We start from the raw sequence: 14,305 nt of genomic DNA, 5'->3' as shown, positions 1-14,305 counted from the left end.
TCATCACAGCTGGATGTTTGTGCAGTTTCTTTCTGCAGCTACATAACTTTATCTTCTTAAGCAGAAGCCTGGTTCTCCTACTCTTTTTACATTTCTTAAGTGCATATTCACACATATATTTTATGAAAGGTTTATAGATTTTGATTGCAGTTCTTACAGACAATAAATCAATCTATCAAGTTTCTGAGCATGACTATATTTGTGAAGCCAAGGAATTGTTTTTTTGTCTCTGGAGTCTGTTGGAAGAGAAAGGGCTGCTTGTTAACTGATGTGTTGATTTGGGATTGTTGTCCTTTGTTATTGGTGGGTGAACTGCTGTGGTTGGCAAAAATGAAGGGAGGATGTATCAGCCTTGGGCTGATTGGAGTATCACATTCTGATTTGTGATATGTGTTTTAACCGTGTTTATTTTCAGGAGGACTTCACTTTAGATAAAGAATTATATTGCTTTTTTCCCCTTTGAGTATTTGTTTTTCAGTATTCATAAAAAATTTATTGTTGAAAAATTTTGGGGTGGCGGGGTAGATGGGATAGTGAAGTGGGAGAACAGTAGGGGTTTAGTCAAGGTCCAAGTGGATTAACCGCAGCACCCTGCTGTTTCAGCAGGAGCGTGTGTGTAAATGAGCGATCAAAAATTTGAATTCCGTTTGAAGAATCAGATTGAAATGGGAAACGAGTATTTGTAGCATTCTGATGAGACGAATATATATATAGAGAAGCAGGCTCAAATTTAGAACAGTTTCTCAAAAAAGTCTTTGTTTAATTTACATATATCCCAGTGTTTGAAAATCAAAAAAAGCCCATCTTCCAGGTTTGTCAACCTTTCTTGCACCCCAATGATACATGTTCAACTCCCACAGTTTGAAAACAACTGCACTATTGTCAGCAAAGTATTTTTAAAAAAAGGTGAAGAGAGTTTTCAAGTACTGAGGGTAATGTTTTGAAGCATTTCACACCTCTATACCAGCTGCCAACCACGGAAGATTCCACAGGAATTGCTTATCAGTTAATTGGTTGGCAGTTTACTTGTCTGCAAGCAGATAAACAATTTGCTTACAAACCACCTAAACTCTACTGGTGGCTTTTGGAGATCGCTTTCTTGTAAATAGTCTTACCATGATCAACTATTGATAAATCAGTGCCTTGGAAACAAGTGAGGTGGTCCTGTGGGACAACTTGTGGGAAGCTGACAGTGCCATGTGCTGATAAACTGGATGGCTTTGGCTAATTAAACTCCAGAAGAGCCCCTCTTCAGTCCCAAATCCTTGGCTTTAGTTGCCCTGAGCCTCAATTCCCTGACCATGGCATATTGAATATGTCACTAGAGGAAGTATGTGTGCAATTCATATTGGGAGACCCCCTACTTGTATGGATTTCTCAATAGCTTTGTTTAGAGTAGCTGGCCAAAAAATTTCTGCCTCACTGTATCTCTCTTTCAGACATTCTTCATTTTTGTCCATAGGTTGTAATTTTGTTCACTATCTAATCCTAGGTTTACAATCCAAGAATACGAGCAGATTCTTTAGTGATGCGACCAATCAGCAAAATCCAGGCTGAGATGCGCACACAGATCATGGGCACAGCTAAATTGGGTAAAATTTCTGAAATCATTTGATACATAGTCTTTAAAATTAGAGAGGTTATTTACATCCATCAATGAAATGTATGTGTCGGATATATATATTCAACTGTACCTACTGAAACCAGGCCAGTGAGTGAGTAGATAATGCCCTTATGTTGCAGTTGAGTAAGAGGAAGTTTTACTGTAGAGCTTTTTGTGCAAGACATGGAAGCATGATTGATGGCGCTAGGTGCTTGAAATGGGAAGGGTCTTTCCTTGCTTTGATTAACGCTAACAAAATCAATTGGGATGAGGGAAAATTCATTGTCAGTGCTAGTAATGCTGGCATGGATGTGGGAAAATGTGAAAGAAAATCTTACCATACAGGCTCAAAATAACTTTATGCTCACTTCTTGACAACGAGGAATAAGAAACATTTTTAAAGGTCTGGCATTTTCTTTACTGCATGGTACAAACATTGGTTTTGCCTGAAGTTTTATAATAACTGCTATTTCCTTTTGCACAAACATGAGTTTCAAAAAGCATAACTAAGCTGTTCTGAACTAATTGGTTTCCTAAGGCAAATGTTTCCGATTATATACTGAGGAATTTCTGAAGAAAGAGATGACAGAGCTTTCACCAGCTTGTGTACTAGAATCCAACCTTACTCGCATGGTTTTATTCCTGAAAAGAATGGATATAGCAGACATGGGCCAATGTGACTTCATTGATAAGCCAGGTAATATTGTAGTTACAAAATGCAACGAATGGCTGAAATGGTCCATTTCTAAAGTGATTAGATGTTAAATTGTCTAAAATATCAAAATTTGGCTTCAGTTCTTTAATTCTAATGAGATGTCTACTGTTACACAATCTTTCCAAAAACTCTTGACCGACTTTTCTGCAGCTGATAAAACATATAAGTAATCCATAATTCCTAGTAAGTTTATCAATAACATAATTTTTAGAGAATATAGATGTACTGCTAATAATTTGTGCCTTGTTCTTAACTTTTATAGCCAATGGAAGATAATCTAACACAATAAACTTAAAAATAAAATGTTTGTTAATAAAGTATATTTGAGCTGTAGGTAGATTATTAAATTGACCTAACAGGGGATCATTGGAGACATCTGATTTGTACTGAACCAGTAGTCTATTGAAACCTCACAACATACACTGTCATACAGTATTTGTATTGTATTCTAACTCTGATGGCTGAATTTTAGCTTTCTCTGCAATTTTCATGAATTCTACTTCCACAATACAGCCTTGTTTGTATTGTACAAATCCTCTGACTCCACATTGTCAAAGCATGATGCAATGCTTAAAATCAGAAATTTTGAATAGCTGCAAGTTTTGAAGTTAAAATTATATATATGGCACATTTTGAAGTGTGCAAAAGCAACGTTTCTTGATTTAGACAGACTGATTCAGAGCCTGTACTAGACTATTGAAAAGCTTTCCGTCTTCCCTGACAATTTATAGACTCACTTTCATTAAATTCTGTCAGCTGCACCCTGATTGTCACAGCAGTACTAAAGCCATTGTTAGGAGTGTACTGGTTTGCTTTGTCTGGGAAGGCTGAGCATGTACTGTATGCTTCAGCTATGACATACACCAAGTCTTTCAAATTGTTAAATGCAGCAGAAATGAGAAACAGTTGTGTAGGTTCACAAATTGTACACAATGAGCTATACGTCAGCTGCTGAATACAAAAAAGATGCCAAAAAACAAACTACACAACTGCATAAAACAACCTAATTTACCCAAAAATTGTAAAGATAGCTTGAGAGGAAAAACAGATTACTAGAATAATGCTGATCAGTTGTAGAAAGTAAAAATTATAATTTTTTTAAAAATGAGATGCTGTATTGCTTGATGTATGTTGGTTATTTTTTCCCCAATTTGGTTCAAGGATTTTGCAACTTTACTTAAATGTGATGGGTTCTGAGCACCTTGAACCTACTCACAATGTTAAGCTGAATATGAGTGGTTGATTCCTTTCAGCTTCCAATTAATCCCAGTAACTGATTATTTGCTCAAAATTTGCAAGAGCCCAAGTGATTTATTATCAGCAGCTGACTTGGCAGATTAAAGAAAGGCTTTGGTTGAGATACTAACTATGTATTATAGAATGGTAGGAAGAGATGGATAATGGGCACAGATTGTAGAATGCTATATGAGCGCAATGTCTAGAATTTAAAATCAATGACAGCCATTACATAATAAGCAACTAAATTGCCTTTTCTACAGCCCCTGAAGCCCTAATGCAGGCATTAGAAGACCTAGATTACCTTGCAGCCCTGGACGATGATGGAAATCTGTCAGAAATTGGAATCATTATGTCAGAATTTCCACTGGATCCCCAAATGGCAAAAGCTCTTGTTGCATCCTGTGAATTTGACTGTGTGCATGAAATGTTAACAATAGCTGCCATGGTAACAGGTACTTAAGCAACCAGTTACATTTTATCCGTCTTTTTGTTTTCTCTATATAAGTTTATGTAGCATAGATTACATTACTGTTTAATTTTTGAAATATTTATAGGCATGGCAATCAAGTTTTGTTATACTGTGGTAAGCTATTGTAACACCTGGCCTTATAAACTCATTCTGCTTTAAAACAGTCAATAAGTTACGGGCATTAGTATTCTATTGTAATACTTGCTTTCATTTGCTGTTTCAAAGGTGTGCTGGAATATATATGTACTAAACATTCATGCAATGTATTTTAAAATTTGAAAACTATTTAAATACATTCTTGAAAAATTTAAATAAAGACTCAATGTACTTCAACAGAGCCATTAACATAACAAAATGACATACTGCACCAAAAAGCAACTGCTATAATTATTTCCTGTATTTACTCTTTTGTAAAGCTCCCTTTTGTTTCTTGGATCCACCTCCTGGTTCAGAGGAAGTTGCAAGCAGCTGTCGGAGGAAATTCATGCATCCAGAGGGTGATCACTTTGCCCTCATAAATGTTTACAGTGCATTCAAGCAGAGCCAGCTGACCTCATCAAATCAATGTAAGTAAACTTGAAAATAGAAGGAAGAGGGTTCCCAGTTTTTAAAAAATGCTTATTTTGCATATTGAAGAAATTATTTTGATATGATTGACTTGAGTCCCCAGCCATCTTCTGTTATGATTACTCTTTAAAAAAACACAAACAACCCGGTGTTCAAATGGATTTGGTTTTAATCTTGTGCAGTCTGTGAAGATGAGAAGTGGTGCCATGACAATTTCTTGAATTGTTCGGCTCTGAGGACAGCAGATGCCATCCGAGCTGACCTACTGGACATTATGCAGCGCATTGAGCTACCCATTTCAAAACCTGCTTTTGGCACACACAAGAATTCATTGAATGTGAAAAGAGCTTTGTTGTCTGGTTATTTCATGCAGGTAAAGACTTTTGGAAACATTTTTCATCATCATTTTGTAACTGTATTTCTGACTTCTGAATTGGGATTTTATCTTTAAAAGTACTGGGTAGCATTGTGAGGAGTGGCAATGTGATGTGCAGGTCCACTCAAATAGTTAAGGACTATAGCAAGACTTTGTATTTCCCTCTAGACTTTTGCAACTTGTTTCATGTACTTTTGGTTTCAGTCCTTTTGCTGTACATGGCAATGCAGCTTATCAACTGTTTAATTTCCTCCTAAAAGCCCGATCAATAAATGGCCGAATTCATCTTATTAAATGGCTTTGAATACTGCTCAACTTGGGGGTGCAAATTGGCTATGTTTGAGAATTGAAGTAAGAATCTTCCCATGACAGAAACTATAGATTGTAAATGCATTACTTTATTTGCACATTACATTTAATGGTATAGGGATTTTTGATTCTACAGTTCACAATTGTAGAAACTGTAATTAGATCAGTGTAACATTCCTATTTCTAGACTGCCCGAGATGTTGATGGATTAGGAAACTACGTCATGCTGACGCACAAACATGTAGCACAACTGCACCCTTTTTCAAGCTACTGTTCCACAAGATTAAAACCAGAATGGGTTTTGTTCCATGAATTTACAATATCTGAGAACAACTGCATCAGGATTGTTTCAGATGTATCACCTGAAATGTAAGTGCAAATTAAATTTCTTCTGAGTCCAAACAGTACTGTTAAAAACCTTGATTATATACATGCATAATTGAATATTTTGCATCTGTAGTGCCTTCAGATAGTAATTTTGCCATTTAGTTGCATTGGTTAACTTGCATTATCAAGGGTTTGAGAGGATATAAAACCTAACAGCAAAGCTGGAATGGCTTATCACTATCCCCTCAATCTCAAGATGCATTACTACCTCAGAACAAAGGTTTCTTGGTTTTCTGTTGATGGAATGTCATTTTGAACAATAATGGTGAGAAATACCCATAGCTGAATCATGATTTCACATTTAACCATGACTTCCATACCATTAAAATATCTGCTTCCTACTCTTCAGAGCTTGACATCCTTTATCAGATAATTAGCAATCCAAATTAAAGAATGTCACATCTCTAAACATTCCTCTCCCATTAACTTGATTTCTAGACCATTCTTTATACATTGTCATGCCAATGGCACCTGTACCTCCTGACCATTTCAACAAAAAAAAATCAGTTTCTCCATTTTTTCCAACTATAACTCTTCTATCCAAAGTTTCAATTGCTGCTTTATAAATATACTCAATTTTCAATGTAGCTCCTACCCTTAGTGGCAATGAAACTAATCAAAGTCGTAAGCCTTGCATTAATGTGACTTCTGCTAAACATCTCTATTGCCTTTGAAATAGTCACTCCATCTATGGTTTGTGTTCTTTCTTTATCTGTTGTATTGCTTCTCCTTCTCCAATGCCTTCTGCTGCTATGGCTGTAGTCGACTGCAACATCTTTCACGGTCTGTTCTTTTTGGTAACTGATACTCAAGGCTGAATTTTAACAGCCCCTGGCAACACACTGATAAGTGAGAAAGCTGAAAAAATGGCATGGGAAGGCATTGAGGCCATGCCCTATGTCTTCCCACCACCATGCCATTTCGCCAGCAATGGGAAAGCTGGCAGATCAGCTGCCACCCCCTCCCCCTCCCACAGGAGCTTAGTTGAGCCATTTAAATGGTGAATAAAGGGCCTCTTTCCCACTTCCATTGGTTTTTTGCCCATATTGGGGGGTGCAGGGGGGAGGTGTGGGCCGCCGGCGTGTGGGGTGACCACCAGATAAATCCTGGTGGCCCCCCCAGTGGGCTCTGAGGGGGAGGAGGGGTGGGGGGTGGAGGGTGGGGCCTGGCAGCAATAGCACCGCCTGCCTTCTCCTTACAGCTGCGGCCTCAGCACTGGACACTGTTAGCAGCAGCGCTACTGAGTTGGCTGCCCTTCGGTTGGGCCAGCAGCTCTTTTGGGGGAGAGGGGTGGGATCTTGCTCCGGCAGCAGTGGCTTAACCGGCAGCTGCTGGCAATTGCTATCCCGGGATTCTGCTGCCAGCTGAAGTGGGCTTGCCTAACACTTTCAGCTCTGGCGGTGGGACTTCTGCCTCTCACATAAAATTCAACCCTCAGGTTTACTCCTCCCCTCCTCCATTGACCCAAAGGCTATTTGTGTCATTAATTACCTGTTCCAACTTCAAGAATGAGACCCTATTTCCTCTATTTTCTTTTGCCAATATTAAGTTAATCTTCTTCAGATCCAGCAAGTCCTTTTGCTTTGTTTCTATTTTATGTGCATGGGCTAAGTCAGATGCACAGCTTTGAACTACTCAACCCAAATGGAGATTCGTTCTCACACATTCCCAACCACCCCTCATCCCCCACCATTCCCACGGTTACCAAAAACTTGAGATTCCTTATCTCCAACCCCATATTTTCCCCTATGCCACTGAAACTCTATTTTCTGACTTTATCAAATGGAGAATTCTGCAAAACTTTTCTAACATCCTCAGTTAACTTAAAGTGCCAGAGCTAGCATCTTTACCCACAAAAATTCTGTGCTTCCTGTTATCACTGTCATATCCCAGCTTTGCAACATATTCAAGATCTTCAAGAATGACCTCGACTTGGGTGTGCGTGGCACAATTTCAAAATTTGCAGATGACAAAACTTGGAAGTATTGTGAGGAAGAGATTGAGAGATTACGAGGAGATAGACAGGCTGGTGGAATGGCCAGACCGATGACAGAGAAGTGTGAAATGATACATTTTGCTAAGAAGAATGAAGACAGGCAGTGTTAAATAAAGAATACAATTCTAAAAATGTTCAGGAACAAAGAGAAAAGTGGGTACATGTGCACAAATATTAAAGGTGACCAGGAAGATTGAGAAAACGGTTAAAAAGGCACATGAAATCATGGGATTTATAAATAGAGGCATAGAGTGCAAAAGTAAGGAAATTATGTTGAACCTTTATAAAAAACTGTTTTTGCCTCCATACCAATGACATAGATAGGACAAGGAAGGAGGTTCTGCGTAGTCAGTGTGAGAAGGTAGGTACTAAATTAAGAAGCAGTACCTCAAAGGTAATAATCTCTGGATTATTATCTGAGCCGTGTGCAAATTGGCACAGGGCAAATAAGGTTAGCGAGATGAATGTGTGGCTCAAAGACTGGTGTGGGAAAAGTGGGTTTTGGTTCATGAGGTGCTGGCAGCAGTACTGGGGAAAGTGGGGGCTGTGCTGGTGGGAAGCTCTACACTTGAACCGTGCTGGTACGTGTGTTCTTGCGGATTGCATAACTAGGGAAGTAGAAAAGGCTTTAGACTAAACAAGGGGTGGGGGGTGAGGAATCAAGCTTGGGTCGATGTGGCAAATCAAGGGGTAGATTCAAAGCAGGAGACCATAACAGTAATATGGGAAATGAGGGTCATAGACTAGCAGGAATGGACAGAGAGATAAAATGTAAGAATACACCAATAGTTAAGGCTAGACATTGCAAAGATAACAAAAAGACAAAACTAAAGGCTCTGTATCTGAATGCATATAGCATTCATAACAAAGTATGTGATTGATAGTGTACATTGAAATAAATAAACATTATCTGATAGCCATTACAGAGACATGCCATTACAGAGGCTGCAGAATGACAAGGATTGGGTCCTGAATATTGAGGGGTATATGATATTCAAGAAGAATAGGAAGCTAGGTAAAGGTGGATGGGTAGCACTGTTGATCAAGGATGACATTGGTGCAATAGAGATGACCTTGATTCAGGAGATCAGGACGTAGAATTGGTTTGGGTGCAGATGAGGAATAGTAGGGGAAATAAATCACTAGTGAGAGTGGTCTACAGGTCTCCTAACAATAACCACAATGTGGGACATAGTATGCAAGAAGAAATATTGGGTGCTTGTAATAAAGGGACAGCAATAATCATGGATGATTTTAATCTACATATAAACTGGAAAAATCAGATTGACAAGTGTAGTAGCCTGAATGGGGAGTTCATAGAATGTTTTTGAGAGTCTTTTACAGCAGCATTTTTTGGAACCAACCAGACAGCATGTTATATTAGATTTGTATTATGTAATGTGACAGGATTAATTAATGACCTCAGAGTGAAGGCACCCCAGGTAGCAGCGACCACAATATGATTGAATTTTACATCCAGTTTGAAAGGGAGAAGAGTGGGTCGAAGACGAGCATTTTAAACTTAAATATGGGCAACTATGTGGGCATGAAAGCTGAGCTAGCTGAAGTGAACTGGGATACGAGGCTAGAGGTTAGATCAATAGAGAAGCAGTGGCATACATTTAAAAGGATATTTCAGAATACTCCGAATAAGTATATTCCTACCACAGAGAAAAATTCTAAGAGGACCCCCGCACCATCCTTGGTTAACTAAAGAAGTTAAGGAAAACATCAAACTTAAGGAAAAAGCATATAACTGTACAAAGATAAGTGGCAGGTCAGATGATTGGTCAGAATATAAACAATGGCACAGAATGACTAAAACGTTAATCAGGAGAAAGAAATTAGTGTATATGAGAAAGCTAGCTAGAAATGTGAAAACTGATAGTAAGAGTTTCTACAGGTATTTAAACAGGAAAAGAGTAAGTAAAGTGAGTGTTGGTCCTCTAGAGATTGATAGTATATAATAAGGAAATGGCGGATGAAATGAACAAATATTTTGCTTCCGTCTTCATTATAGAGGATACAAAAAACATTCCAGTAATAGCTGTAAATCAGGAGGTAGAAGGGAGAGGGGAACTTGGTGAAATTACAATCAGTAGCGAAGCGGTACTGAGCAAACTGATGGAGCTGCGGGTCTCTGGGTCTTGATGGGAATTCACCATAGGGTCTAAAAAGAGGTGGCTAATGAGTTAGTAGGTGCACTGGTGCTAATTTTCCAAAATTTGCTAGATTCAGGAAAGATTCCATCAGACTGGAAAGAAGCAAATATAACCCTTCTATTCAAGGAGGGAGGAAAGCAGAAAATGGGAAACTATAGGCCAGTTAGCTTGACATCTGTTATGGGAAAATTGTTAGAACCTATCATTAAGGAGGTTATAGCTGGACACTTAGAGAAACTCAAGGTAATCGCAAAGAGTCCGCATGGTTTTGTGAAAGGGAAATCATGTTTAACCAATTTATTGGAGCCCTTTGAAGGAGTAACATGCGCTGTGGATAAAGGGCAACCTGTGAATGTGCTAAACTTGGATATCAAGAAGGCATTTGATAAGGTGCCACATCAAAGGTTATTGCAGAAAATAAAAGCTCATGCTGTAGGGGGTAACATATTAGCATGGAAAGAAGATTGGCTGGCTGGCAGAAAACAGGGTATGTATAAATGGGTCTTTTTTTGATTGGCAGGATGTGATGTGTGAAATCCTGCAGGGGTCTGTGCTGGGGCCTCAACTTTTTACAATTTACATCAATGACTTAGATGAGGCAAGTGAAGGCATGATAGCTAAATTTGCAGATGAAAAAAGATAGGTAGGAAAGTATGTTGTGAAGAGGACATAAGGAGATTGCAGTGAATATAGATAGAGTGAGTGAGTGGGCAAAAATCTATAATGTAGGAAAATGTGAAGTTGTTCACATAAAAAAATCAGAGTAATACTTAAACTGAGAATGGCTGCAGAATTCCGAGCAGAGGGATCTAGTCCATGAGTCACAAAAAATTAGTATGCAGGTACAGTAAGTAATTAAGGCAGCAAATGGAAATGCTATCCTTTATTATAAGAGGAATTGAACATAAAAGTAAGGATAAAGGAAAAATACTGCAGATGCTGGAAATCTGAAACAAAAACAAAAAATGCTTGAAAAACTCAGCAGGTCTGACAGCACCTGTGAAGAGAAAGACAGAATTAACGTTTCAAGTCCGTATGACTCTACTTCGGAGCTCTGAAGAGCCATAAGGGCTCGAAACATTAACTCTGTCTTTCTCTCCACAGATGCGGTCAGACCTGTTGAGTTTTTCCAGTGTTTTTTGTGATAAAAGTAAGGACATTATATTTCAGTTATACAGGGCATTAGTGAGACCACATCTTGAATCTAGTGCCTAGTTTTGGTCTCCTTATTTAACGAGGAATCGCAGTCCTTGCCCTTATCACGGCACCTGAAGAACTGATAAATTGGTTCTAGTGGCTGCTGTGTGTAGGCAATCAGCTCCAAATGGTGAATCCTGAAGTTCACTTTTACACGAAGCTGATCCTCTAGCATGTTCCATAGCTTAACAGGGCCTTTCTGATCCTCATAAGACAGGCCCTAGGTGTTGACTCTATGCAACCTCTCATTTCCAATGGCTTATTTTTGCCACATGTTTATCGTGTTCTGTGACTGATAAATCTAAAAAGCATAGTTCTATTCTTTGCTTGAAAAACCTAAATTCAGCTAGGACATTTAAGGCCTTCTACCTCATGTTATGGAATTTGGTCATCTTCCTAATGTGTAGGGGATTTATAACCTCTCCATTCTGTGGTCATTGCCTGCCACTTGTGTGTTGTGAATGTTACTTGTCACTTATCAGCCCAAACCAGGATATTGTCCAACCCTTACTGCATATTGGCACAGACTGCTTCAGTGTCTGAGGTGACAAACAATAAGTATGTGCAGTGTTATGGTGCGTATGGTGGAAGTCTAAGTTGAGTTTTCTCACAGAACTATACCACACAGGAGGCAATTCAACCCATCTCTGAAAGAACTATCCAATTAGTCCACTCCCCTGAACTTTCTCTGTAGGCCTGAAAATTTTTCACTTTTAGTACTTTGAGGCAGTGCATTCCAGACCAAAATACCTGTGTGTTAAAAAATTCATCTCACCTCTGGTTCAATTGCCAATTACTTTAAATCTGTATCTTCTAGTTACCAACCCTCCATCAAAACTCCTCATTAAGCATAGAAAGAAAGCAAGAAAGACAGACATGCAATTAGATAGCGCTGTACATGACCACTGGACATCTCAAAGCGATTTACCATTAATGAAGTACTTTTCAAGTATAGTCTCTGTTGTAATATAGAAAAAAACATCATCCCAAGTAGCTGGAGGAGGAGGGGGCTCCATAAATATCCCCATCCTCAATGATGGAGGAGCCCAGCACATCAGTGTAAAAGTTAAGGCTGAAGCATTCGCAACAATCTTCAGCCAAAAGTGCCAAGTGAATGATCCATCTCGGCCTCCTCAGGAGGTCCCCAGCATTACAGATGCCAGTCTTCAGCCAATTGGATTCACTCCACTTGATATCAAGGAACAGTTAAAGGCACTGGATACTGCAAAGGCTATGGGCCCTGACAATATTCCAGCAAGAGCACTGAAGACTTGTGCTCCAGAACTTGCCACGCCTCTAGCCAAGCTGTTCCAGTACAGCTACAACACTGGCATCTACCTAGCTATGTGGAAAATTGTCCAGGTACGTCCTGTACACAAAAAGCAGGACAAATCCAATCTGGCCAATTACTGCCCCATCAGCCTACTCTTGATCATCAGTAAAGTGATGGAAGGGGTCATCAATGGTGCTATCAAGTGGCACTTGCTTAGCAATAACTTGCTCACCAACGCTCAGTTTGGGCTCCGCCAGGGTCACTCAGCTTCTGACCTCATTACAGCTTTGGTTCAAACATGCACAAAAGACCTGAACTCCAGAGGTGAAGTGAGAGTGACTGCCCTTGACATCAAGGCACATTTGACGGAATGTGGCATCATGGAGCCCTAGCAAAACTGGAGTCAATGGGAATCAGGGGAAAAACTCTCCACTGGTTGGAGTCATACCTAGCATAAAGGAAGATGGTTGTGGTTGTTGGAGGTCAGTCATCTCAGGCCAAGGCCATAGAGGTCTATAGCACAGAAAAAGGCCCTTCAGCCCATCGAGTCTGTGCCAGTCAAACAAGTACCTAACTATTCTAATCCCATTTTCCAGCACTAGGCCCATAGTCTTGTATGCCATGGGATCACAAGTGCAGAACCAAAAACTACTTAAATGTTATGAGGATTTCTGCCTCTACCAGTGAGGTAATGAGTTCCAGATTCCCACCACCCTCTGGGTGAGAAAATTCTTCCTCACATCCCCTCTAACCCTCCTGCCCCTTACCTTAAATCTATGCCCCCTGGTTATTGATCCCTCCACCAAGGGGAAAAGTTCCTTCCTGTCTAATCTATCTATGCCCCTCATAATTTTATACACCTTAATCATGACCCCCCTCAATCTCCTCTGCTCCAGGGAAAATAACCCCAGTCTAACCAATCTCTCCTCAAAACTAAAACTCTCCAGCCCAGGCAACATCCTGGTAAATCTCGACTGCACTCTCTCCAGTGCAATCACATCCTTCCTATAATGCGGATTCCAGAACTGCACGCAATACTCTAGCTGTGGCCTAACCAGCATTTTATACAGTTCCAGCATAACCTCCCTGCTCTTATATTCTATACCTTGGCTAATAAAGGCAAGTATCCCATATGCCTTCTTAACCACCTTATCTACCTGTCCCGCTACCTTAAGGGACTGGTGGACATGCACACCAAGGTCCCTCTGATCCTTGGTAATTCCCAGGGTCCTACCATCCATCGTGTACTCCCGTGCTTTGTTTGTCCTGCCCAAGTGCATCACCTCACACTTAGATTAAATTCCATTTGCCACTGATCAGCCCATCTATATCCTCCTGTTATCTAAGGCTATCCTCCTATTTACCACCCCACCAATTTTCATGTCATCCGCGAACTTACTGATCAACCCTCCTACATTCAAATCTAAATAGTTTATATATACCACAAACAGCAAGGGACCCAACACCGATCCCTGTGGAATCCCACTGGACACGGGCATCCAGTCACAAAAACACCCCTCGACCATCAGCCTCTGCTTCCTGCCACTCAGCCAATTCTGGATCCAATTTGCCAAATTGCCTTGGATTCCATGGGCTCTCACCTTCGTTATCAGTCTCCCATGCAGGACCTTATCGAAGTCCTTGCTGAAGTCCAAGTAGACTACGTCAAATGCATTGCCCTCATCTACACACCTGGTCACCTCTTTGAAAAATTCAATCAAATTGGTCAGACATGACCTCCCCTTAACAAAACTATGCTGACTGTCTTTGATTAATTCCTGCCTCTCCAAGTGTAGATTAATTTTGTCCCTCAGAATTGCTTCCAATAGTTTTCCCACTACCGAAGTTAGACTGACTGGCCTGTAGTTTATCCATTCCTCCCTTCTTGAATAACGGTACTACATTGTCTCCAGTCCTCTGGCACCTCTCCTGTAGCCAGAGAGGTATTGAAAATTATTGCCAGCTCTCCTGCTATCTTCTCCCTTGCCTCACTCAACAGCCTGGATACATTA

The 14,305-nt window shown here is 40.0% G+C and overlaps 1 protein-coding gene across 2 annotated transcripts in view; it reads left to right on the top strand.

Moving 5' to 3' along the window:
- Window positions 1-14,305, top strand: part of dhx32b (DEAH (Asp-Glu-Ala-His) box polypeptide 32b) — a 37,131-nt gene that overhangs the window by 18,156 nt on the left and 4,670 nt on the right. The window contains exons 5-10 of one of the 2 annotated variants that reach the window (XM_078564858.1): window positions 1,493-1,592; window positions 2,142-2,300; window positions 3,818-4,009; window positions 4,443-4,592; window positions 4,776-4,966; window positions 5,466-5,647. In XM_078564858.1, coding sequence (XP_078420984.1) covers window positions 1,493-1,592; window positions 2,142-2,300; window positions 3,818-4,009; window positions 4,443-4,592; window positions 4,776-4,966; window positions 5,466-5,647 — 974 coding nt within the window. The remainder of the gene's footprint in view (window positions 1-1,492; window positions 1,593-2,141; window positions 2,301-3,817; window positions 4,010-4,442; window positions 4,593-4,775; window positions 4,967-5,465; window positions 5,648-14,305) is intronic. The other variant, XM_078564859.1, reaches the window with a different exon arrangement.

The sequence above is a fragment of the Cetorhinus maximus genome, chromosome 20, assembly GCF_964194155.1.
Source record: "Cetorhinus maximus chromosome 20, sCetMax3.hap1.1, whole genome shotgun sequence".
NCBI lineage: Eukaryota > Metazoa > Chordata > Chondrichthyes > Lamniformes > Cetorhinidae > Cetorhinus > Cetorhinus maximus.
Note: the sequence above shows the minus strand (reverse complement) of the source record. Positions and strands in the feature narration are given on the sequence as shown.